General features: G+C 46.2%; 1 protein-coding gene across 9 annotated transcripts in view; it reads right to left on the reverse strand.

Annotated features, from left to right (window-relative positions):
- The window catches only part of dab1a (DAB adaptor protein 1a), a 156351-nt gene that overhangs the window by 8581 nt on the left and 120161 nt on the right, over positions 1-27609 (reverse strand). For 5 of the 9 annotated variants that reach the window (XM_054730060.2, XM_054730059.2, XM_054730058.2 and 2 more), the window contains exons 6-15: positions 10212-10331; positions 9861-9899; positions 9420-9482; positions 8161-8214; positions 4276-4419; positions 2714-2776; positions 2525-2621; positions 1339-1745; positions 337-532; positions 115-263 (exon numbers count right to left, since the gene is read on the reverse strand). In XM_054730060.2, coding sequence (XP_054586035.1) covers positions 115-263; positions 337-532; positions 1339-1745; positions 2525-2621; positions 2714-2776; positions 4276-4419; positions 8161-8214; positions 9420-9482; positions 9861-9899; positions 10212-10331 — 1332 coding nt within the window. The remainder of the gene's footprint in view (positions 1-114; positions 264-336; positions 533-1338; positions 1746-2524; positions 2622-2713; positions 2777-4275; positions 4420-8160; positions 8215-9419; positions 9483-9860; positions 9900-10211; positions 10332-27609) is intronic. The other 4 variants (XM_015971785.3, XM_015971783.3, XM_070554056.1 and 1 more) reach the window with 4 other exon arrangements.

Consider the following 27609-nt stretch of genomic DNA (forward strand, 5'->3'; position numbering starts at 1 on the left):
TCAGCCAGAGTGATTACCTGGTCCGCCGCCGCCGCCGCCACAAAGGCGATTTATCAACAGATATGAACGCCCTGTGCGGGTGATGGCAGCATAAGCAGACATGCGGTCACTTACAGCATCTTCCTCTCCGCTGCGACTTGGACTCCCCTCGGCTTCTCCAAACGAGTCGTCTGTGGGGGGGTCAGTAGCGTCCGTGGGGGGGTCGCTGACATGAGAGGCTGATGACTTGGATGGAGAGCTCTGCCGGGGAGCCGGTGTGGGCGCTGCATGAGAGGACAGATGGGTTACACGCACAAAGAGACACTCGTCACACAGCTAGGATGGCGTGGAGCTCACGGGAGTTGGTGGACGGCGTTGTGGAGGTGACCGGCGTGAGATTCATCTGAGAAATGTCAAAGTCGTCACAGTCGTCCGTGTCCTGGGCGGTGCCCACGCGGCTGAAGTAAGTGCTGAATGCCTCTGTGGTTGCCGTTAGGCTGGGCTGCTCAACCTTCTTAGATGGCATGGCTGGAGGCTTGGCCAGCTGGAAATCCTGAAAGGACAGGACCGCTCGGTTCAGGGAAAGCTGCAGGAAGTGACTCATCTTAGTGTTTAGGTGGCCAGAGGTCACCAAAGTTCAATAATCAGCCATTAGTGATGATTTGGCCAGTCTAAAACTCAAATTCAGATTGATGTTCAGGTCTGTGAATGCATCATACCGAAGGTGCAATAAGAGAATCTGACCTTTTTATGTCAGTGAACTAATAACTAAGTCCTAATTAACATTAGCAAACATTTTTATAGCAAGAATCCACTTTTTAAATGAATTGGGGGAAAAAGTTAATTATAGTTCTTTAAAATAAATCAAAATTGACCAAAGTTGATATCATCAGGTCAGAGCTGTAACAGAACTGTAAATCTCCTAATTGGTGCATGCTCACTCATGTTTTACCTCCACATTTGATGAATATTAGTAATCTAGTCAAATTAAAATGAAGATAATTGCAGGTTTTTAATATTTTTTAATTTCTGAGATTACTATTTTTTAGCTGTTGGTAAAATCAGAGTAATTTTGACTGTTTGAAATTTATTTTCCTCAGTTTATTAATTGTTCTTTAGTAAATGAAAAATATTAAGAATACCAATAAAATCAGCTTTAATAAAGGACAAAAATTTATTTAGAAATTTAACTTGTGATGAATCAAGCAAGATCATGCTTAAACGATCCAGGAGAGGTTTTACATGGGACTGATATCGATTTTAAACCTGTAGTGTGTGTTTTCCCTTTAAGCAGTAATCACAAGAGTTCATAATGTATTAATAACAGCATCTCTAGATCCTTCTGTCCCTCTTCCACACCTTGAACAGCTCTTTGCCCATCTTCTTAGACCTCTCCCCGTGCTGCGGACTCGACGACGCTGACAGAGACGGAGCCGAGGCACCGACTCCAGCACCTGAAAGGCTCTCGCTGGCTGGAGTCACAGTCGTGACGGGGGTGAGGGTCTGGAACATGGCGGCAGGCAGAGTGCCCACAGGCTGAGCAGGGAGGTAGGCTGTGGGGGGGAAGGCTCCAGCTGCCATGGCAGCCCACTGCTGCTGGGTGGCGGGGAAGATGTTGGCCTGGCCCCAGATGAGAGGCTGTCCACCCGGGAGCACCTGGGCTACGGGACCTAGAGGGGACTGGACCCCGAAGGCCAGTGGCGGCTGGGCAGCGAACGCCTGCTGGGACCAGTGCCCCGGAGGTACCGCTCCCATGGTCACGTAACCTAGTAAAGGAAACATGTAGGATCACATCAACATTTTATCATATAAAAAAGTCACTGGGGAGTAAGAAATGATTAGAATCCCCACATCTGCTGCTTTCCTTCTCCGCAGAAGCCCACAAAGATAATAAGACATGCATCACCAGAGAGCGCTGCCCTACTTCTGCCTGCAGCTAATGCCGTGTCTCTTAATGGTCATGGGGAACTATAATAATCACCTCCAGAACGAGGCATTACGTAAAGGCAGAGCTCAACACACGCTCATTAAAATCACTCAAACTCATCAGGAGAAGGTAGTTCTTATTGCACACTCGCTGGTCCCCGGGTTCTGGCCTTCGGTGGTCAGCTACAGGAGAAGAGGTTGACATTTCACCTCGGCTGCTCTGACAAAGGCACAGAGGAAGGGAGTAAATAAAAGATCATGGAGAAAGTGTGAGATGATGTTTTTTTACCAGATCAAATTCGAGTCCTGCACATGGCAGAACATCTTTCCTCTGACCGCTGCTTCTAACTCAGCCACAGGTAAATCAGCAGCATCTGAAGCAGCCAGCTAATAGCATGTTTTATATTCCACACACAACCCACACCATCTTTTCTGCAGCCACACACCCACCCCACCCATCTGCATTTCAATTCTGTTCCATCTCTATTTATTCCAGCAACCCCTCATTTCTCTGTCCTCCGAATCCTCTGATTTGACTGCATCTCCTCGTCTCCTGTCGTGTGTGTAACCCCCGCGTGTAGCAGCGGCGTACTTAAGCAGAAAACGAGCGAGGTCTTACCCGAGGGCACAGACGCGGGATTGAAGGGAGCAAACAGTTCGGCGGGAGGCTGCAGGCCCTGTGAGGGGTCCAGGGTGTTGGCGGGGGAGGCAGGGGTCTGAGTGGGGCAGAGGTACGGTCAGGGAGAGGCAACCAAAACGAGACGGCTCACTGGAAACATAAATCTGAACTCATTAAATGTGAACTTACCGATGGAGAGGTTATGTCAGGTGGTGTGGACATGTCTCCGAAAATCTCTAATTGGCTGATATTCTGAGAATCAGAAGGAGTGAACATTGACAAAGATGACGGCTGCACTAGTCCGGAAACAGACATGAGAACCAGTTTGCTTTCTGGTGCAGCGTGCATCACAGAGCATGCAACACGAGACCAGCTAGGCATGCTACTGTTTCCTACCTGGAACCTGCGGCAGCAACACAGAGGTGAGGAGAGATGGGATAATGAGATGGAATGATCATGATGACACGCCCACCCACTGAGTCCTCACAATTGTTCCTCATCCGTTTATGATAATAAGGATTCTTTCCATAAAGCTGATTCCAGATCAGAGCAAAACCACCTCCCTAACCTCATTACTGTACCGAGTCTCCTTCAGGGCGAGTCGTTACGTTTTCCTCCTGTAGACGTCGAGCGTTGCGTCTCAGAGGGAATAACTATCAAAGAGAGCCGGCTCTCTTTTTGATCTGAATTTGTTCTGTATCTCCCCGTTTCCTTCCACAGCCTTCCCATGATCCTACTCCTCGGTATCTCGCTCATTTTCGCACATTAATGCCATCTTTAGGCCAGTGGGGAGCAAAGGAACCTATTTTTAGTTGATAAAAGAATTTAAGCCTTGAAATCATGGTTGGAGATTTGCATAAATCATGGATGCAGATATTTTTTTAACCAGATAATGAATGTTCTTGAATATCTTTCCACTTTTAGGTCACACAGACAGCCCCCCCCCCCCCCCCCCCCACACACACACACACAGGACTTATCAGAAAGATGGATCTGCGATCATGCTTTTGAGCAGAGAAGTTAGTTTTCTGCCTGTTTGCAGACAACTGGGAAAGATAAACGAATCTAAGACAGATAATGTCACATCTGCAGTGACTAACAACACGGAGAGATTAAATTCACAAAAACACACTTTAAGATGCCGTTTTCCCACGTGGGGTAGAATAATCTCACCTACTTGTTGCTGAATATGAGCTTTTTCAACAACAGAAAGTTCCAACAATGATTAAATGCCACTGCACCGAGGCGAGCGTCGCAGCTTCACACTAAGTTGGACATCTATAGACTTTCTGTCCACCGCTGCTTCACGCAGTTCAATAAGTTCTTTATGTTTGCGGCGGAGGGGCGTTGAGGTCGGCTCGCCGTGATGATGTCAGAGTATTATGAGTGTTTTATTAACACGTCGCGGGGAGACAAACGTCTGTTTCTGCAGCAGTTTCTTCCATGCAGGTGTGAACACAAGAGTGCACCACTAACGTATTCCAACTCACTCCTGGTTGAACACGGTTGCTATAGAAACAGTGAAGGTGCATGTTTTATTCATAAATGACAGAGGTCAACAGCTGTGGTCACTTTAGACTAGAGGAGAACAGGAGGTGCAGCAGAGATCAGGAAGTGGAGACAAAAGCCCATCTGGGGACATGACTAAAGGAGTAGTTCATGTAGGGAGACGACTAACCTTCACGACCGTGAGATCTCTTTAAAAACAAACAAAAAACAACACCTGCTCGTATGTTTGCATAGCTCCTTACCTGAGTCACTACATCCAGGTCTAAGTCTATCAGATCTGCAACTGCCTGCTGCTTCTGCTGCTGCTCTCTCGGCTCTCGATGGAGAGGTTGTTCATGATAATGATGATGGTGGTGGTGGTGGTGGGGGGTGTTTTCATGTCCATTCTGCAATCCAAACCCCAGTGTTAGATGGCAGGTGGGATGGCACAGTTCTCTCACACACACACACGTTAGTTAATCCTCACACACTCAAAGACAGAAGAAAAGAGTGGAGAACTCTCAGACTGGTGCTGCACTCCAGCTGCAGACAGAAGGGGCCCAAATAGCCTTTTTGCACATATATGTGACCTATTTCAGATTAAATCCATGACCTTCTAAGTAGCACAACCCAGCTTTGTTCAAAGTGACGTCAGTCTGAACAGTTGACTTTACCATCACTGAAATGTGACAGATGTCAAAATCCAGCATGGGAGGTGATGGCTGACATGTGCAGCATCCATATTTACTTCATGTGGCTGGGATGCAGCTTAACAGGGGCAGACTGCTCACACTGGAGTGTGCTGGCAGTCACATTTGCATTATTATGTGGACAACCATGCAAAAGTATCAGATCTCAGAACAAACATCCGAGCGGCCGATTAAGACCTTACTTTCAAAACCAAGATAAAACCTTTGAACTCTTAATTATTTGAGTTATTTGAGACACAGCGATATCAGCAGATGGGCCTTGGAGCATCTCTGCCGCAGCCCCACCAGGAACCAAGCCAGTTAAGGACAGAGAAGCAGGTAGACACACAAACAGAAGCCGGATGACCATCATTCCAGAAAGAGCGCTGTAGGGAACGTTTGTTACAGAGAAGAAGAGCTGCTGCTGCTGCTGCTGCGGTAAACTAAACACATGATGCTTCCTCTTCATCTGAACTTCCTGTGAAACGGTTTTCAGCTTCACCAGAATGACGACAGCGTCCCCCATCCCTCTCTGCAGCATTGGCACAATGTGCAGGCTGATCTGGCAAGGCCACAGCAATATTTGCTGCAGAACAATATTATTGAGTGTGGTACCTTCATTGGATGAAAGCATGAGATATGGCCATCATTAGATGACACAGAGAAACAGTAACACATGGCCCCGCAGTAATCAGCTCTAAAAGCACGGCTCATTTTTCCACTGAAAGTTTTTCACCTCCTAATTGTTCATTTTAATCTAGTGGATGAAACACATGAATCTGTAGGTGTGTGTGTGTGTGTGTGTTTTCTCTAACTACAGCTACTGAATCACACAGTATCAGCTATTCCTGGTGATGGCTGCAGTCTGCAGCTGACCAGCCCTCGATTTGTCCTTCTGTCTTCACTCTCTCTGTGTCTCATCCTGCCAATTATCCCTTTGTGCCCATTAGACGCTCTCACTATCTCTTTGCCCAGCCCAGAGTCCTCATCAGTGCAGCCACAACCTATAAATTAGCCATCTCCAGGGAAACGGTAATTACCTGTGCACATGTGTTCTGCATGCAATTAATGCATCCCCTTTAATTAACACCACCTTGCTGATTCCCTGACGTGTGACCGATCGTGCTGGCGAGCAGCGTAAATACCGTCGACCGGTCACAACACAACTTCAAACAACAAGAAAAAAAAATCACTTTTAAAGATACGAACGAAACTGCCGGCAACTCCAACTCCTCCCAGAGTTCATGAATAAATAACGTGTGTCAGAAAGAAATGAGTCAGGAACATGAGGTGATCCAGACTCAGCTCTCCGTCGTACACACAAAGTTAACCCGACCTACACCACACGTGCATGCTAACCTTTGCTTAAACGCCAAAGCTAAACCAACCCCGAGTGAAATTTATCCCAGATCACATGTCGGTAATCCAGTGTTTGAGACGAGTTGATGTGTTTGCCCTGTGGAAATGTGTTGACCTCTACATGTGGAGTCTACGGCGGCGGCTTCTGTTGATTCTACAGACTCTCTCAGGTCTTACAAGATCAAGAGCTCAGTAGATTGGAATGGCCTTTTGGGTGGATGTGTGTGTGTGTTTTATTGATTTGCCATCGTTTAAGAAGGTGACAGGGTAAACAGCCGAGGAGCCTGCTGTGAACAGGAGGTCACATTTGAGCTGATGGGATCATTTCATCCCAGGTGTGTTGTGCACACATACACAGATTTCATCTAATGCCACTGTGGCTCCCGCTGAGAGGACAGGGAAATTCTTCCGAGAGTGAAAACCGTGGTCACGAGCCAGCAGCTTCCTCCGGTCACCCTCGGCTCCAATATCTGGCCGGGACATACTTCAATAGTACAGCTGGGCTGAACAATAGCAGTAAAACATTACAATTGTGTGGCTATTGCATCCCATCCATCATCAAGATCAAATGAACACTCAGGATAGAGCAGGTCTGTCTGATAGCCATCTTCATTACTGGCATACACTTTTTGTCTGCAGTTTATTGCAATCCCTTGATATCGCACACGCTGATAATGAGGAGAGAATACACTTTGATTTACTGCGGAGCTCCTGTTGGCAACAGGTTCATGTCCTGCAGTCAACATGTTTGGTGCCGGCTATCATCCATCCATGTTCTATTGCAAAAACATGCAATGCAACACTGTGAGGGCAGAAAGTAAAAGCTGTGGCTGGCATCACTGGCTGAATGAGCACACACACTCACATGGAAGAGGACCACAGCATCAGTGAGATGAGATGAGATTTATCTCAAAATCAAGTTAAAGAATCTTCAAAATGTATCAGAAGTTGTTTGACCTGAAAAGGAATCTCATATCTCTAATCTGTTCCTATCATCCCGGCTCACAGTCAGTGCTTCTGACTGGCCGGGCGGCACACCGCATCTGAAACCATCACCAGCATCAGAACCACAAAGGACCACCGGGCCAATTGGTGGCACAACAAGGGAGACATCTTGGATCGGGTTACTCTCAGACACCTACTGACACAAAAGCAATCCAGAAACCAGCATGTGTCGTGGGCTGGGAGAGGAGAGAACAGAACCACTGGGGTGCCTGTAAGCTTCTTACCAAATCTGTGGATAATAAGCAGCTGGAAAACTGAGAACGATTCCACCAAAACCCACAGACTGGGACTGTAGCTGGCAGGGGGTCCAGGTTTAGACGGAGAATGGGATACTATAGCCACATGTGACATCCACTTTTATGTGTCCACTGACTATAGTGAGCGTGGAAATTTTAGAAGATGAAATCAGGCAGCAGTATAACTACCAGCTTTATGGAGGGATAAAGAGCAGATGAGATATCGTGCAGCGTGACACTGGTGAAGGTCATATTTCATTATAGGCACCGGCAGACTGTAACAGGTTTTAACACCCACACACAAACACAACTATAAATCTGTGCTGCAAACGTTTCACTTTATATATATATATATATACAGAGAGAGAGAGAGAGGCACATGCACATTTTAGGAGTTCATCACGTAAAAGAGAGCCAAGACAAAACATAAGTTCAGTGCAGTCTGAGCTACGGCCATGCATGCTTTTACCGGACTCACCACTGGAACCACAGCTGGGCATGCGTGACTGCACAGACTGACACGCCACACATTCAAACACACAATATCCAAGTTCACCATAAGAAACAGGCACCGCGAAGGATGAGGAGGACAGGCAGGAGGAGGACGCCGGCCACCACTGGCTACAGCACAAGCAGTACACCAGCACAGCACACAAAGCACTGGATCCCAGCAAACCTCTCAGGGAGAAACCAGGTGTTCAAATTCACCGTGAGGGGCGTGTGTTAGCCAAAATTAGAGCTTCTCATCAAAGCTGTGGAATAGGAGAGAAACCATCTACGTGTGGGCGACGCAGCTGAGAGGTTTGTCTGAGAGGGGGAGGCAGGCTGAGATAGGTGGTCAGACACAGCGGTCACTCACTGGGTGTCGTTTGGGGACGTCATAGACCCCCTCCTTCTGCTGACTGGTGGGAACCTACACGTTTGACCAACACATTCAGAGAGCAGCCAGAAGAGCCAGTTACCTCAGCATCACGGGACCGTTCCAGCATTTCAACACGGCCAACACAAATCCCTTCAGGAACCAGATCACTAGCTAGTCCTGCTTCTGGGTGTGGGCTGGGACGATCGGGATTAAAATCAGTCGCGTGAAGGCTCATCTGCTGGGTTGATAAAGGCCTTATCCAGCCTGCTGATCACAGCCACAGACATGTAATAACTCACAGTGTCACATATGTTGAGACATGTAATACCTCTCGTCACACGGCCAGATAGTTTTGTCTGTGTGACACAGATGATGTGATAGCATGGCGCTCGTTTGAATCATAACAGCTCCTATTGCTCCTCCCTCTGAAGGTCGGGCTCTGCTGTTAACTAATCAGTCTGAATGAAAAAGATCCTGCTGATGAAAAACGTGGACATCTATCCAGCACGTTCCTCCTGTCACTGCCTTGTTTACTTCTCTCTCATGTTTATTTCCAGAAGCTGCCATCTTTATTCCTACATCAGTCCCTCTGTGGCCGGAGGCAGGCTGGGGCTCACGTTGCTCGAGCCTGACGTGTAAGTCGGGATTTGCTTGTAAGTGTGTTTGTTTTGGTGCACGCGCCAGCACTTCCCCCTATTTTCAGTCTGTTTTATTTTCAATCTGTTTTATTTAAAGATCAAACGAGAAGCTGGTGATTACCCCCCCCCCCCCCAGCTTTCTTTCATCTCCTCGGGAAAGAGGAGAGGGGAGGTGCAAAAATGAGGGCCTGCCTTCCATAAGGGCCAAGAATAACCACTGCATCCCCTCCACATGCACCTCCCCCCCTTCATCCCTTGGAGGTGTAACTCGTTCTCGGAGGACTACACCCAGAGGACGAATCATCTCCCCAGACTAACTAGCGTTAGCTGAATCGGCACTTGGGAAAGCGTCGGCTGGGAGGTTTCCACAGATTTATAAAGTCTTTAATTTCCTGTATCCTCTTTTTTATGTGTTAAAAACAGAAGCAATTAATTTTATGTGCGGGCCACATTACATTTATCCCATTAAAGAGTAATGTAGCTCGTAGAGATCAGCCAGTAAATGAAGATTAAATCTTTGTAGCTTAAATGCGTTTAACTTCTCGTCAGCAGTTTGGCCACAGGAACTGTAGTTGAAGCTACATAAGACACAAGCAAACAAAATGAGCTTGTGAGTACCTGATAAATGCTCTCTTCTGATTGGTCACGGATGGGTTCGTGTCCCGCCTCAAACACAATGTACTAAAGCGTCAGCAGCAAAGAGAAGCAGGAGGAAAACAGGATCATAGAGAGAGAGAAGTGGTTAAGCTGTGGAGGTGATTAGCAAAAACAGCATCGTCAGTAGACTCCCATTAAAAGGCAGTTAAAGAACAGATCTAAGTGACTCGTGGAGACGACTTCAGGCAGCAGGAAAAACAACAAACAGTAGGAAACGAACACGTTTTAGCTGTGCATGCGCTCACTGAGACACAGACTCACGAACTCTCCTACACGAGAAAAACATCTGCACAACTACCACACCGAACCCAAACAGGAGCTGTCTCCCCACAGTGCACACACAGAGGAGCAAGCTCGAAGTGCAGCAGGTGACAGCAGCGATGTGATTGGTCAGGGAGTTACCTGGTAGACCGGGTCCTCCAGATCCTCCTCCAGGATTGTCTGCATACACGCGCCGGCAGGAAGGAGTGGGAGAGATCAAAAAGGGAGGAAAAAGAGAACAGAAGAGAGAAGAGTCGGAGAGTTAAAGAGTAGGAGGAAAGCACGGAAAGACCTCCCAGCATTCCAATAATCATTTAGCGAGTATTAGAGGAAACACGGGAAACAGAGAAATGAAACGGTGGACAGTGAAACATGCACTGTGTGTCACAGAATAAATCAAAAAGTAGGTGCTCCATCACTCCCTGGTATTTCAAGTCTTACCTGATAGGACCATTAGGAGATAAACCATAAAGGTGAAATCTTTAAAAGTACCTGGTAGACCGCCTGCTCACACTGCTTGTCTTTTTGGGCCTTCTTCTCCATCTCCTCCCGCTGCTTTATCTCATAAATGAGCTGGAACAGGTCCCGCAGGTCCAGAATCACTGGCTCAGCCTGGGACGACAAGAACCCATTATCCACACTGTACCCAACCAGAGCACAGGCCTCATCAAAAATCAGACAGACGCAGTAAATATTTACACAAGTTAAGAAGACATAGAAGAACCAGTGCTGCTTGGTGACAGAAGACCATTTTCTGCTTGAGTTGTGGGCATTGAGTTAACCAAATCATACAGGAGGAGCTTTTCTGAGCATGTGCACCACAAAGTTCAAACGCGTTACAAACTAAAGTTTTTTTAATTCTTCAAAGCACGATGTTAGATGCTTTTTATGAAACCGTTGGTTTATGTTCAGAGATTGTGGAATTATAGTCGTTTTGATCTAGAAAACAATGTTATAATTGTAATATATAACGAACATCCCCAGACCATCACCAGATTTCTGAAGGACTGAATTGAAGCCCAGTGGGCGGTTCCCACCTCTGCCATCGTGGCCATTGAAAGTGGGGATGTGAGGGTAGGGGCAGATGAGTGACACACATCAAACTCTGTGTCGGTGTAGCTACGAGCTAACAGAGCTAACCGAAGCTAACGGAGGGTGGCGGACGCTTTTAGCCAGAGAATCACAGTTGAGTGACTCTGCTGCCCTCTGCCTTCTAGACTGTAACTTTTAACGTGAGGCTGAGACCTTCCCTGGAGCAAGCGGGGGGGGGGGGGGCAAGCTAGTCTTGGGCGGTATACCGGGTCATACTAAAAACCAGTGTTTATTTTGGTTATGATATGAATTTTTCACATACCGCTATACCGGTGAAAGGCCTAAACAACGTACAGAACGTTCTTAGTAGGAAAGTGTTTCAGCGGGGACTCATTTCACTGCTACACACAAACACCACAGCGTGGTGAAACCAAGAATGGTGGCTGGCGGCTGGCGGGAGCTGTCACGGCGACATCAAAACTTCGAACGCAGAAGAACTTATTCCAAAAAGAGGAGCCACGTCTGTTGTTTGGAGGTTTTTCGGGTTTAAAAGTTCGGACGTGGAGCAAACAACTTTTATATGCTAATGCTGTCGAGCAACGGTGGTAGCCGGCGGGGGTAACACCAGCAACTTGCTTCATCACCTCAGCAGAAAACTCCTCTTGGATTACCAAGCATGTCTCAAGCTTCGATCTGCACCCTCCACCTCCAAGGCTAAAACGGCTAGTAGCAGTCAGAGTCAGACGTCCATTAAAGACGCGTTCGCTAAAGGGACTGTATTTAAAAAAAAGCAAGCGGTGGGTCGAGATAACCAACGCAATAACGATGGTTAAATCATAAAGATGGTTAACTGCACAGATTATATGCAAAATGTGTTCAATAAAAATAGTTTATTTTGACTGCAATATTTTATCGTTCTAGTAGTTTTTTCTTAACTGCTTTCTTTTGACAAGGATACTTTGAGGGGGTTTCTGCATTTACCTGCCTGTGACTGGACATGGAAAAACTGGTATTCTGCACATGAAGGTAAAACGGGCCATTCTAGTGCAGTAATTATTTTCTTATAAAAATAATCTGGGTAATCACGGCCTTGTGAAAAATACCGTCAAATACCGTAAAACCGATATCATTTTTAAAAATACCGTGATATGACATTTTTGCCATGCCGCCCAGGCCTAGGGCAAGCTGTTAACAGCTCAACTGCTACCTTTAAATCAAAAGGACACGCCCCTAATAATCCATTCGTTCAATTTCAAGCGTTGATTACATCTAAATGGATGAGTTACAAAACGATCCACTGTTCCTCAGAGTTGTCATGATGGTAAGCTAGATGTAACCAGGCTGTGAACATGCTTATTTCTGCTGTGAAGGTGGCTTTTTTAACAAGGGAGTCAGTGGGAACTGGTTCCTTTCTGAACCCAGCCCCTTGTGTTTCAGCCGCGGTTTGACCTCGCCACAGATTTAACAATATTGGTTTATGCGTTGAATTAGACTGACTCCTAAAGCCAGTCGGTCGTAAAAGTTTGAGTAATCGTAATCTGCAGGTTGTTTTCAAATTCGTCCAGTGGTTCACAAAATATTTTGCTAAAAGTATAAAAGAAAGAAATATTAACGCATACAGAAAAAAACCCTTTACTACAATAAATCATCATTTGTACAAATCGTGTCTGCACATTTGATTTATCTTCTGTAAAACAAAGAGGTTTATTACAAAAACAAGACGCTCTGGATTATTTTTTAATCTGGCTGTAAATCGTTAAAACAACACAACAGATCTTTCAGAATTAAATTGATTATTGAACAGAAAAAGGCTGATTATTATCTCAGAGTAAACAGGAAAAACAAAATGTAATTGGTTTGTTTAAAGTCTTTCATTACAGATACCGCTGCTCTGGACTGATTGTTCCCGGAGCCACTCAGAAATTGGAAGCTCTGGCCTGCGGTGAATAAATGTTACTGTCGGGATCTGAAAACCTGGTTAAAGCTCAAGAGCGCACGAGCAGACAGGGAACGAGGCACTGCTGTCTTATCTGAACAACAGAGAACGAGCTGTATTCCTCCACTGGATCGGGTTCAGACGGTGACATGAGCAGACGCCAGACTCCTGTCTTACCTTGAACCATCAAGAGACGAAACACTACAAACACAACTTATAACCACGGTTACAACTATGGCTGCTGAGTCTTATAGCTCAGCAGTGTTTCAGACCTAATCAATTATTGACTGGAGCTGTGCGGAGTGCACACAGAGTTCATAGACAGAAAACTGCTTTGCATAAAGTAGTTCTATTTTAGCGCCGACTTCCTGCGAGATATTCTTAGCTCTATTGCTCATGACAGACAGACACATTGGGGTAATCTTTTCCCCCCAGCTGAGCCAACACTAAAAGATATTGTCACTCTTTCAAAATCAAATCCACCTTACATTTGACAATAGAGCACATTTAAAAAGAGCATGTGAGCTGACCAAAGTGCTGTACAGGGGTAATAACATATAAGGTTAAAAGAATAATATAAAAGAATAGAACAGATAGAGCATAGCACAAAGTACCAAACAAGATAAGTCAGTAAAATAGGTAAAAGAATAGTGTAAATAAACCTAGATAAAGTAGATAGGCAGTAAAAGCAAGGCAATAAAAGTAAGTCTTTAAGCGAGACTTAAAATCCCCAATGGAGGGGAAGGGTCTGATATTCAACGGGAGATCGTTCCAGAGTTTCGGAGCGCAGACAGAAAAAGCTTGTTCACCACGGGTTTTGCAGCGTAGACGGGGAATCTGTAGTAGGTGTAGGTCACCTGAACGGAGAGTCCTGTGGGGTGAGTAACTCGGATATGTAAGGTGGTGCTAAGCCATTCAATGCCTTAAAAACAAACAATGAAAATTTTAAACGTATACGATAGTGCACAGGAAGCCAGTGAAGTCTTGCTAAAATTGGAGTGATGTGCTGCCGACGGCCCGTATTAGTCAGAAATCTTGCCGTCGCATCCTGTATCAACTGAAGGCGAGATAATGCGGCTTTTGAAATGCCAAACAGAATTGCATTGGAGTAGTCCAACCTTGAGGTGATGAAAGCGTGAATGGTTGTCTAGAGGTGGCGTTGATTCAGAATGGGTTTTAGTTGGGAAAGACGTCTCAGATGATAAAAACATGATTTAACCATGTGATTAACGTGAAGGTCCATTTTTAGAGCCACATCTATTTTAATTCCAAGATTAACAATTGTTTGACTAATTTTAAAAGGAAGAGCAGAAAAATCAGGAGCGGAGGAAGACGAGCCATTAGGAGTAAAAACAATAAACTCGGTCTTAAAATCATTCGGCAGCAAAAAATTTGCTGCCAGCCAGTCTTTAACCTCACTCAAGCAATCAAGGAGCAGCTGGATGGAGGTAAAAGTGTTCAAGGGAACATAAATCTGGCAGTCGTCCGCATAAAGATGAAAGTTGATGTTGAACTTCCTAAAGATTAGTCCCAGTGGAAGAATATAAATGCTAAATAAAAGGGGGCTGAGGATAGACCCCTGTGGCACGCCCCAAGGAAGAGCAGCAGAGGGAGATGAACAGTCGTCCATCCTAACTCTAATAGACCTGTTGTCAAAGTAGGAGCAGAACCAGTCAAGCGCAGATCCCTTAATGCCGACCAAATTCTCAAGGCGGGACAATAAAATGTCATGGTCCACTGTGTCAAATGCAGCTGAGAGGTCCAACATCACCAGGGCAACATGGGAACCGGAATCAGTGGCTAAAATAATATCATTAAAAACCCTGATGTGAGCAGATTCTGTGCTGTGATGTTGTCTAACACCAGACTGAAATGTATCCAAGACCCCAAAATTGTTCAGATGGGGCATGATTTGATTATAAACAGCCTTTTCCAACACTTTTGACAAGAAGGGGAGCTTTGAAATGGGGTGAATGTTCCCGAGGACAGTTGGGTCTAGGCCAGATTTTTTCAATAGTGGTTGAAGCACAGCATGTTTAAAAAAGGAGGCCATAATTCCTGAAACAAGGCTGGAGTTAATAATGTTGAGCACATAAGGGGCTACCACTGGAAGAACCTTCCGGAAGAGTCTGGCTGGTACAATGTCATCAGGACATCCTGTTGGCTTCATGGAAGATATTAATCTCTCCAGGGCAGGCAGTGTGATTGGCTCAAAACGCTCAAAGCATCCGGTACAAACAGATACGGGTAGCAGAACATCTCCGGGGGAAATGATTAGACTCCTAATATTGGAGACTTTGTCTAGGAAAAAACATAAAAATTGGGAGCAGAGATCATCTGTGATTGCAACCGTTGGAGAGTTATCAGTTGACAAATCTGCATTTAGGGTTTTATATAAAACCCTCTGGTTCCCAGAATGGGTAGTAATAATGCTGGCGAAGTATTTATTTCTAGAATTCCTGACTGCTCTCTGATATTCATCTAGCGCATTTCTAAAAAGTTCATGGGAAATGGATAGTTTATCCTTCTTCCATCTGCGTTCACACCTTAGAAGTGTTTTGTGGTAGAAACACGTTCAGAGCACGAGAGCGAACAAATCCTGACACGATTCATCATTTACTTTGGAGAGCCGTCACATTTATTTATTACTAAAACTTTGATTTTCTCAGTGTACATAAAGATAAAACTGAATTACTTTTCGTAAAACAAAATAAACTCTTGTAGGCAAAGTTTTTTGGGACATCAGTTTTCATTGGAATTTTATAATTTATGAATTTGACATCCACTTTTATCCAAAGTGACTTATAAAGAAGCAAGACAGCAAGGTGGGTGAAGTGTCCAGCCCAAGTACACAACAACAGTATGAGCTGGGATTGAACCAGCAACCCTCTGATTACTGCAGGACCTAATCTACATCCTGAGCCACTGCCGTCCCAGTTTCCACATAAACCACTGCCTACATGTGTTATATGTTTTCCTTTACTGTAATCCAGTGTTTGCATTTGTAATCTTATAAAGATGTGTTTAACCAAAGCCTTGGTCAATGTTGGACATGTCCAAAGTGCTGCCTGGGGACTATTTCTGTCCCTTGGAGTAATTTTTTGTTGACCTCCGTAGCATTTCTAGAATGGTGGGATTTTGTCTCTCCAGCAGGTTTTTGATGTGGAGCAACAATTTATTCCACTTTTAATTTAGATTTTTACTAGTATGAGGTCTAATTTTGAGCAGCACAAATAAATATGGTGTTGAGGGGATCTATTTGGTGGCCTAAGGATCAGATCTCTGCTTTTTCAGATGATGTGGTCCTGTTCATTCATCAGACAGGGATCTCCAGGCTTCGCTGGAGAGGTTCACAGCCGAGTGCAAAATGGCTGGGATGAGAATCAGCTCCTCTAAATCTGAGACCATGGTCTTAAATCGGCAGAGGGTAGGATGCCTTCTCCAGGTCAGGGATGAGGTCCTGCCTCAAGTGGAGGAGTTTAAGTATCTCGAGGTCTTAGCGAGATCGATAGGCGGATTGGTGCTCCACCTGCAGTGATGCAGGCGTTGTACCGGTCTGTCGTGGTGAAGAAAGAGCTGAGTCAGAAGGCGAAGATCTCGATTTACCGGTCCATCTACGTTCCTACCCTCACCTATGGTCACGAGCTTTGGGTAGTGACCGGAAGAACGAGATTGCAGATACAAGCGGGCAAAATGAGTTTTCTCCGCAGGGTGTCTGGGCTCTCCCTTAGAGACAGGGTGAGAAGCTCGGTCATCCGGGAGGGGTTCGGAGTAGATCCGCTGCTCCTCCATGTCGGGAGGAGCTAGTTGAGGTGGCTCGGACATCTGGTAAGGATGCCTCCTGAACGCCTCCCTGGTGAGATTTTCTGGGCACTTCCAACTGGGAGGAGATCCAAGGGAAGACCCAGGACACGTTGGAGGGACTATGTCTCCCGGCTGGCCAGGGAACGTCTTAGAATTCCCCCAAAAGAGCTGGCCCAAGTGAATTGGGAGAGGGAAGTCTGGGCATCTCAGCTTAGGCTGCAGCCCACTCGACCCGACTCTGGATAAGTGGTTGAAAATGGATGGATGAATAGATGGACAAATAAAATCTCAAAGTAATCACTATTCCACTTTCTTCAATAAAGACCATAAAATTTCTGTGGCCCACAAGGACTTTTAACTGAACTAATTGAGCCATTCTCTTGGAAAGTTACGAAACCCCTGGTTCAGAATAATCCAACAAGTATATGAGCTCTACAGAGATGAACATGATGCTCAGAGAAGAACTTTCTTTGTTCAGTACTTTGGTGTGAAGGAGGTGGAGGACCCAACCAGAACCTTGCACCCACAGCGGGAGAGCTTTGATTGCAATAGTGTCACAGACGAGGCTTAGAAGGGCTCTACAAAATTCTGGTGTTAAATGGCTGCACAACCAAGCCCCGGAATTTTACTGCTGAACTACTGAACAATTATGCTTCCAGTAGATCAACAAGGTCATGTGACCAAGGGTTGTTGGTTGTTCCCTAAAAACTAGCGGTCAACGAGCCTTCTTCTTCTTCTTCTTCTCTGAAGTCGGCTGACTCAGTCGGGCTTTTAGAAAAACTGTTAAACAGTTTTCTCATAATAGCTTTAACATGATGAAATAATTGTCTGTTTTTATTGTGATGTCTTTGGGCAGCACCTTGTGACCTTTGTTGGTGTTATACAAAAAGGGTTAGGGTTATGTAATAATAGAGTGAGGTTTGTTAAATTAGTAGTGTGTGATGTAAGCAATTCCCTTTAAGTTGGTTTATTCCATTGTTTGAGCTGAATTTTGACATGAATAAAATTATTAATGTCCAAATAAAGTAGCCTCGCCTGCCAGACTCGCCCTATGTCTATTCTACACAGAAGATCAGTCTAGATAATCAGGGGCAGAGAGCACCATGAGAGGCTGGACTAGTCAGCTAAAAAATAACCAATCAGAAAAAAGGTGGCATTGACCACCATATCGCACCATTCTGTGGTTTTATAGCTGTAGTCAAAGATGGCGTCTGGCAAAGGCGCAAACATCTTGACATGCCCAAGTCATTTAGAATATTGGAAAGAGCCGCTTCTTTGTTGTTGATGAGAAACTTAGCGAAGCGGTGTGTGACGTACGCCGCTCGGCACTGATTGGCTCAGAATTCTCAGAGGGTGGGGTTAATTGAATGGGAGTGTTACCAGGCCCTTTGCTTCCCAGTGGGAAGCACTGGCATGGCTGGCCAGGCTATAACATGTCCATGCTTTAGTCAAACCCCTCTTCCTTCCATCTTGAGTAGCTGCTCCTGTCCAGAGCGACATGGTGCCTGTCTGTAGTAGTTGTTGGATGAGAGGTGGGGTTACACCTGGACAGGTCGTATAGAGAGGTGCAGCCTCAAACACACACTGACACACTCGCTATCACTATTGAATCACCAGTGAACTGAATATTCACGGTTTGGGGTTTTGTGTTTAGTTTGTAGTTTTTCATTCTCATCATTTTTTTATTGTTTTTCTCTCAGCTGATTGATCCGATTAGTTCTCCTCCCTGTTTTTAGTTATTCATCTCTCCTGGTATAGTCCTGTGTTCTCTGATCACTCATACCATACCAATAATCCCAATAAAGTCAAGAAGAGTCAGCATGTCTGGAAATCATGTTAAGTAGCTCCTACACCTCTGGATGATGTTTCTACATATTGAGAATTCACTGCGAGTGACTTTGAGACGGGAGCAGATTTTCCCCAGAGTATCTGGCTGGTCCAAACAACCAGGATGCCTTTAACACTTATTAGTATTTTTTATACCGTTTTTGTTTGCTTTAGTAGCCTGAGGTCTACTGGAGCACTTTTCCAAAAAGTAAAAAAAAAAAAATAAATAAATAAATAAAAACTATAATGCACTTAGAAGATTTCTTTTAAATGTAGAAATCCAGTTAGGCGCACTCATATTAATGACTCTTGAACATTTTACATAAATTTATAAGAAAGACTGAACTTAAAGTTTAAAGGAAATCCTTCCTGACACAATTAGGGCTCTGTCTGCTGCACACACACACACACACACACGCATGCACGCACACACACACACACACACAAGCGCACGCACACACACACACACTGGCTAAATAAGACATGCCTTTCTTGTTCTGGGACTTTGAGTTGAGCAGTAAGCCAATTACGTTTGGACGCAACCCTAAATTGGCCTTTTCTGAACAACTTAAATCTTACTCTTCATGACGACAGAGACACTTTGTTAATTCGCATCAAAGTGGGCACTTTCCAATTACAGCCACAGCAATAAGCTCGGCACTTTCATCCCTCTCATTGTTTGCTTTGCGACTAGTAGTTTGAGTGCTGTTGATGGCTGGTTCAAGGTCCTGAAAATGGGGAGTAAAATATAAATATGACCTTTTCTTCTGGCACACATAGTGAAAATGGCAGCTTTACAGAGTGAGGAAAACAATGCTCACCGTTAGCCAGGCCGATGCCTGAAATGTGAGCATTTTTGGAGCGAAGTGCGGCATGTGTATTTGTGATTACAGCCCGCTTCTGCATGTGTGTGTAAATTCGTCTAAGTCAGAGAGGCACGGTTCATGGCCCGAGGAGGATGGATATGCCATTAGAGCTGGTGACACACACTCAAACCTTCATCGACTCACTATGGGAAATTAATATGGCTACAGAGCAAGCCAGCTGGATCCAGATAAAACAAGACAGGCACACACATACAACAGCAGCAGCAACAATCATATCAGAGCCCAGAGAGGTACTCAATATCATGTAGAGCACACTGCTGCAGGACTGAACTTTAACCCTAAAGCTACAGCCTTAAAGAGTGTTAGGTGCTGGAAGAGTTAATCTCTGAAATGTCAATCAATCAATCAATCAATCATCAATCAATCAATCAATCAATCAATCAATCAATCAATCAATCAATCAATCAATCAATCAATCAATCAATCAAATTTTATTTGTATAGCACCTTCTACAACATTATTGGAAGCCCAAGGTGCTGAACAACATCATTAAAAGAAAAACATTCCCAGTACATGGGCATAAAAGCAGGATAAAAATATAAAATCATAAAATATCAAGCAAACACTATTACAGATAAAGAGAGATATCGGAATAAGACTAATCGATAAAAAAACAAATGTTGGACAAAATAAAATCAAGCATCTGGGTTAAAAAGAAGAATAGTTAAAACCATAATGTTAGGGCAATTCAAGTGACCCTAGCGCTAAAACGCAATCAAATAAAAATGAGTCTTTAAACGAGACTTAAAGACTTGAAGGGATGGTGCCTGCCTGATGCTCAGTGGCAATTCGTTCCACAGAGTTGGAGCCAAAATAGAAAAAGCACAACAACCCCTCGATCGAAATTTCTACCGGGGGACCACCAGAAGTTCCTGCTCGGCTGAGCGAAGAGACCGAGATGGAGCATACCTGTTCAAAAGCGCAGTAATGTACGAGGGGGCACTGCCCTGGAGGGCCTTATAAACGAGAGTTAAGATTTTAAACTGAGCTCGATATTTTACCGGGAGCCAGTGCAGAGCAGTCAGCACTGGGGTAATGTGCTCTCGACATCTAGTGCCTGTCAGGAACCTAGCCACAGAGTTCTGCACAAACTGGAGCCGTGCAACCGTGCACTGGGCCAGACCAGCATACAGAGCGTCGCAGTAGTCCAGCCGGGACAGGACGAAGGCATGCAACACAGACTCCAGATGAGCTCTGGACAGCAGAGGCCTGATCCTGGATAGTCTTTTCAGGTTAAAGAAACAGGACCTCACCACTGTATTTACATGAGTGTCAAGATTAAGTGCTGAGTCGATTTTAATCCCCAAATTACTGACCATTTTCTTTTCATAGGGTGTCAATGGGCCAAGGTCAATATCAGCACCAGAGCCATTTCTTCTGCCAGGACTAAGTATTATAACTTCCGTTTTGCTCTCATTTAGGTGCAAAAAATTAGAAGCCATCCAACATTTTATGTCCTTCAAACAATCCAGTAAAGGAGAAACAGATCTATCCTCCCCACGTCGAAGAGGGAGATAGATCTGGCAGTCATCAGCAAAGAAATGAAATTTCATATTATACTGGCGAAGGAGGACTCCAAGAGGAAGCAAATACATTGCAAATAGGAGAGGACCAAGGACAGAACCCTGTGGCACACCCCAACGAAGTTTCACGCTGGGTGACGTTACCTCACCCATCTGAACACTAAATGTCCTGTCTTGAAGATAAGAGTGAAGCCACTGGAGGGCCTGCCCAGTTATCCCCAGTTATTATGTCAAAAGGTTTAATCTCGTGAGGAAAGATTTTAATGAATGATAAATTAAGCTGTTTTGTAAAAGTTATAAATTACTATCAAATATTTGGTACAACGCTTTTTAAAAGGCCTTTACTCAAAGAACCAACATTTACATGACATGACTGATGAGTTAGCAGCTGAAGACCATAATGCACTGGTGCCATCTTAAAACTCATCCAGTCTCCTTGGTATTTTATAAATCTTTACACTGCTATGAATTTCACATCTCACCAAACATTTAAAGGTGTGTAACACTAGTTTAATCAATACATTTGCAGTGTTCTCTAGTAGGAATGCCTTGTAAGTTGTACACAAGCGGACAAAAAGCACCAGCGCACCATTTTCAGGAACTAGAAGCGAGCCACATCAGAGCTGAGCTTCAGACGAGGTTTTGGAGTCTTATTTGCTGATATTCAGAAATCTCGACTCTGATTGGCTAATAGCAACACAACTCTACCACGAACTCTGTTTGCTTTGCAACGTTGAAGGTTTATCTCCACAAATAACACAAGCCTGCCCTGGAGGAGTTCTGCTGCGCGGAGGAGATGCTAATGCTAACAGTTAGTTTCTACTAGACCAAGACGTTCTCTGCTGTTTGCTGGACACTAAACCAACAGCCTTTCCTGTTGTGAGTCAAGCCAACCACAGTGTGACATAGATCTGTGAGGATTTTCGAATCATAGTGTTTCACCGTGTATTTTCTATCACCCCGGGTTTCCACGGGAGGCGTCAGCAGCACGTTACTGCAGCAGCTGCTTGGCCCCTCCCACGAGAAGCGAAGCAGCAGGGGAGCAGCTGTCACCGACCGAGCACGAAGTCACTCGAGTGACTTCGTCAGTAAACACAACAACAAGCAGGAGAAAACTACAACATGGTTTGTGTTTTATGTTCTGTCCGTGTTATAATCGCCAATACGGACCTGAAAAACAAAGGAGACCGCTAGCTAGGTGATAACTTCTCACGGGGCCGCACAGTTAGTAACCTTTTTTAAAGTAAAGCAACCAGAAGGCAGTACGTTCTTTATTCTGAAAATCTCGGTAGCTTCTCTCCATTTCCGCGTCCGATTTCCTGTCTTTCCTTCCCCAAAAATGTCGAACTTGACCCGTTTCAGAGGCGTCGCGCGTAGAAAATAGAACCGGCGCGTAAAGGCCGCGACATGCTGCTCCTGAGACGCGGCCGACTCGCGCTGCCGACTGCGCCGACGGCTCCAGTGGAAAGCCGGGGTCAGAAGCTTAAGCAAGTGATGGGTGTAGGAGACAATTTCATGTTCAGCCTGAACATGAAAACCTCTCGATTATAATCAGAGCTAGGACTTTAAAATGTTTTGTTTCAGTGTCCTACGCCTTTAAATAGAACTATATCATTTACAAGTGTAAAAATTACCATCAGCAGCAAAATGTAGCACTTCTGATGAATCTCCAGCAGGTATTTGTAATTATAAGGCAACACTGACAGAGGTGTAAGGGTTCATAAAATAACATTTCCAACCTAGAGCCCTTTTAAAAAACAGCGTAGTGAAATAAAGGATTTGAGGATACGTTTTTACTCTGTGAACCGTCACCTTATCGTGGTGGAGGAGTTTGAGTGCCCTAATGATCCTAGGAGCTATGTTGTCTGGGGCACTTAGTGCCCCTGGTAGGGTCTCCCATGACAAATTGGTCTTAGGTGAAGGGTGAGACAAAGAACGGTTCGAAGGATCTTTCATGGCGGTTAAAATGAAGAGTCGGAGTACCCGGCCCGGAGGGTTACCGGGGTCCCACCCTGGAGCCAGGCCTGGGGTTGGGGCCCGTGAGCGAGCGCCTGGTGGCCGGGCTTTCGCCCATGGGGCCCGGCCGGGCCCAGCCCGAACCGGATACATGGGCTCGTCCAACTGTGGACCCACCACCCGCAGGAGGAACATGAAGGGTCCGGTGCAATGCGAATCGGGTGGCAGACCAAGGCGGGAGCCTTGGCGGTCCAATCCCCGGACAAGAAAACTAGTTTTTGGGACATGGAACGTCACCTCGCTGGCGGGGAAGGAGCCGGAGCTTGTGGCAGAGGTTGAGCGGTACCGGCTAGATATAGTCGGACTCACCTCGACACATTGCATTGGCTCTGGAACCCGAGACCTGGAGAGGGGTTGGACACTCTACTTTGCTGGAGTTGCTCCGGGTGAGAGGCGGAGGGCTGGGGTTGGCTTTTTGTTAGCTCCGAGACACTCTGCCTGTGTGTTGGGGTTTACCCCGGGGGACAAGAGGGTAGCTTCCTTGCGCCTTCGGGTCGGGGAACGGGTCCTGACTGTTGTTTGTGCTTATGGGCCAAATATCAGTTCAGAGTACCCACCCTTTTTGGAGTCCCTGGGACGAGTGCTAGATAGTGCTCCATCAGGGGACTCCATTGTCCTGCTGGGGGACTTCAATGCTCACGTGGGCAATGACAGCTTGACCTGGAGGGGTGTGATTGGGAGGAACGGCCCACCTAATCTGAACTCGAGCGGTGTTTTGTTATTGGACTTCTGTGCAAGCCGCAGTTTGGCCATAACGAACACCATGTTCGAACATAAGGATGCCCACCGGTACACTTGGTACCAGGGCAGCCTAGGTCACAGGTCGATGATAGATTTTGTAGTCGTATCATCTGACCTGCGGCCGTATGTTTTGGACACCCGAGTGAAGAGAGGGGCGGAGCTGTCAACTGATCACCACCTGGTGGTGAGTTGGATCAGATGGCAAGGGAACATGCCGCGTAGACCTGGCAGACCCAAACGCATAGTGAGGGTCTGCTGGGAACGCCTGGCAGAAGAACCTGTCAAGACGGTCTTCAACTCCCACCTCCGGCAGAGCTTTGACCACGTCCCGAGAGCAGTGGGGGACATTGAGTCCGAGTGGGCCTTGTTCCACTCTGCGATTGTCGAGGCGGCTGTTGCTAGCTGTGGCCGTAAGGTGGCCGGTGCCAGTCGTGGTGGCAACCCCCGTACCCGCTGGTGGACACCAGAGGTTCGGGGAGCCGTCAGGCTGAAGAAGGAGGCCTACAGGGCGTGGCTGGTCTGTGGGTCTCCGGAGGCAGCAGACAGGTACCGGATAGCCAAGCGGGATGCAGCAGTGGCAGTTGCCAAGGCAAAATCTCGGGCGTGGGAGGAGTTTGGTGAGGCCATGGAGAAAGACTATCGATCGGCTCCAAAGAGGTTCTGGCAAACTGTCCGGCGCCTCAGGAGAGGAAGGCAGCAACTCGCTCACACTGTTTACAGTGGGGATGGGGAGCTGCTGACGTCAACTGAGGCTATAGTCGGACGGTGGAAGGAATACTTTGAGGAGCTCCTCAATCCCACCAATGCGCATTCCGAGGAGGAACCAGAGCTGGGAGGCCTGGGGATGGACTGTCCGATCTCGGGGGCAGAAGTTGCTGAGGTAGTCAAACAACTACACAGCGGCGGAGCCCCGGGGGCGGATGAGGTTCGTCCTGGGTATCTCAAGGCTATGGATGTTGTAGGGCTGTCATGGTTGACACGTCTCTACAACATTGCGTGGTCATCGGGGGCAGTTCCTAGGGAGTGGCAGACCGGGGTGGTGGTCCCCATCTTTAAGAAGGGTGACCTGAGGGTGTGTTCCAACTATAGGGGGATCACACTCCTCAGCCTCCCTGGAAAGGTCTACTCCAAGGTACTGGAGAGGAGGGTCCGATCGATAGTTGAATCTCAGATAGAGGAGGAGCAATGTGGTTTTCGTCCTGGCCGTGGAACTGTGGACCAGCTCTATACCCTTGCAAGGGTGATGGAGGGGGCATGGGAGTTTGCCCAACCAATCCACATGTGTTTTGTGGATTTGGAGAAGGCTTATGACCGTGTCCCCAGGGGCACCCTGTGGGGGACGCTCCAGGAGTATGGGGTGGGTGGCTTTCTGTTAAGGGCCATTCAGTCCCTTTACCAGAGGAGCGTGAGTTTGGTCCGCATAGCCGGTAGTAAGTCGGACCTGTTCCCAGTGAGGGTTGGACTCCGCCAGGGCTGCCCTTTGTCACCGGTTCTGTTCATCACTTTTATGGACAGAATTTCTAGACGCAGCCGTGGTGTGGAGTGTGTCGAGTTTGGTGGCAGGAGAATCTCGTCTCTGCTTTTTGCGGATGATGTGGTCCTCCTAGCTTCATCCAGCTCTGACCTTCAGCTCTTGCTGGGTAGGTTCGCGGCCGAATGTGAAGCGGCTGGGATGAGGATCAGCACCTCCAAATCTGAGACCATGGTTCTCGACCGGAAAAGGGTGGCTTGCCACCTCCGGGTCGGGGGAGAGGTCCTACCTCAAGTGGAGGAGTTTAAGTATCTCGGGGTCTTGTTCACGAGTGAGGGTAGGAGGGATCGGGAGATCGACAGGCGGATTGGTTCGGCGTCTGCAGTGATGCGGACGCTGAGCCGATCTGTCGTGGGGAAGAGGGAGCTGAGCCAGAAAGCCAGGCTCTCGATTTACCGGTCGATCTACGTCCCAATCCTCACCTATGGTCATGAGCTTTGGGTAATGACCGAAAGAACGAGATCGCGGATACAAGCGGCCAAAATGAGTTTCCTCCGTAGGGTGGCCGGGCTCAGCCTTAGAGATAGGGTGAGGAGCTCGGACATTCGGGAGGGACTCGGAGTAGAACCGCTGCTCCTCCGGATCGAAAGGAGCCAGTTGAGGTGGTTTGGGCATCTGGTCAGGATGCCTCCTGGACGCCTCCCCGGGGAGGTGTTTCGGGCATGTCCTGCCGGCAGAAGGCCCCCGGGTCGACCCAGGACACGTTGGAGAGGTTACATCTCCAATCTGGTCCGGGAACGCCTTGGGGTCCTGCCGGAGGAGCTGGTGGACAAGGCCGGGGAGAGGACGGCCTGGAGCTCCCTAGTTGGGATGCTGCCCCCGCGACCCGGACCCGGATAAGCGGAGGAAGACGAGACGAGAGACGAGACGAGAAAAGCAAATATAGCGAATGTGTATAATTATATTCTGATACCAGGTCAAGCTGCACTTTCCTCTGATACACAGTTCCAGTTCTGACAAGACCAACGTCATTAAGTGTTGATAACCTCAGAACAAATGTGAACGTACATATTTTACTATCTGAAGGCAGATATACTGTTCTGAAGAATGATCTGCTTTAGTGTTAAGTTTTGAATAGACAGTACGTTGAGACTTACTGCACATGATCTGCAATCACATCAGAAGCTGGGTCTGTTTGAACTTTTAGCTGGTCAATGTTGTCAGAAAAGACCCGACTCAAACATTTGCTGCCATCTTAAAGTTTGCTGCAGCTTAAATTTGAGTGCATTTTGTGTAGATTTTATTTTATAAACCTTTTCATTTACATCCGTTTTTCATCAGAGAGGGACATTAAATAGACAGTGTGTAGTTTTTACCGTTAATCTCTGGAATTATCCATTCAAATGTTGTTGAAAATGAATTAAACAATGTCCAGTTGTTGAAAAATATTGGCGGTTTCGTAACATATAACCATAAATATCAGGCCTAAAATGCATGGAAGTAGGCCTATGTCTGAGGTAGATGCCGTATTAGACGCCATGTTTCTTTCTACGGGAGCCCATGAGGACAAGATGCATTTGCTGATTTGTAACAAGTGGTTACAGAACTTTCGCCATTCATAAACGTTGTTGTCGCACGTTAATCTCTTCACTTATTACCAGTGATGAAAGGGAGTCTGATGTGCTTGTCATGTTGCTGGAGATTGTTCTCCCAGGGACTTTGGTCATCCGTTGGTAAGGTCTTACAACACAAAAATACTGCATGCTTGCAATGATTTAGGTATGTACTGACATCCATCACCAGGGAAAATATACACAGTCACTTTAAATAAATCCCACTGTTCTTGACCCTTTGAACAACCTTTTCCTGCTGCTGCTGATTTTTACTCTTGTAAATCACCCTAGAATTACATGTAAATAATCATGTGATGTGAAACTGACAGGGTGTACTCCATACAAGTGCAGGTCATTTAGCATTAGTCACATGAACCAATAGAAAAGTTGGAGACTGGAACTACACTTTGTACTTGGACAGCTGTTATCTCATCAGACCAGTAGCACCTAAAGCTAACGTTTTTTGTCCGTCCTAGACAAATAGCTTGTTGTGAACAAAATTGTGATGAAAAATGTTGAACATGAGGGAGATTTGCATGTTTGTGGCTGGCCCAGCAACAGTTTATATTGCACTCTCACGACTAAATCCAGCCTCCGATAGTCTTGAAACATTGTCAGAAAACCGACGACTCTGGTCTGCAATCGACCAATGAAAATACACCCAGGGAGTGACACGATAAACTAGTGACGAGAGTAGAGTTAGCTACATTAGCGTTAGCGGAAGCTACTTGCAGGAACATGTGGACCACTCCTTTCTGGATTTCAGTTCAGAGTCTAATAACGAAAGTGGTAAAGGTGACGTCTTTTTCTCTTTTCACCGTTTTTGTCTGGTTTAGCTGTCGGCTTTTAGTGGCATTTGCTTTTTGGTGAGTATACGATTGTGACGTTAGCATGGAGCGAAACATCATGCAGTGTGGCTCACTGAAGTCTTGTGCCTCCTTCCTACAGTCCTCACAGTGTGGCATGAAGCAGTCCTTTGCAACAGCAGAAAAATGCCGTGTGGCCCGGGTTTAACAAAGGCGATTCAGGAAGCTATTAAC

Source organism: Nothobranchius furzeri, chromosome 8 (assembly GCF_043380555.1).
Source record: "Nothobranchius furzeri strain GRZ-AD chromosome 8, NfurGRZ-RIMD1, whole genome shotgun sequence".
Taxonomy (NCBI): Eukaryota; Metazoa; Chordata; class Actinopteri; order Cyprinodontiformes; family Nothobranchiidae; genus Nothobranchius; species Nothobranchius furzeri.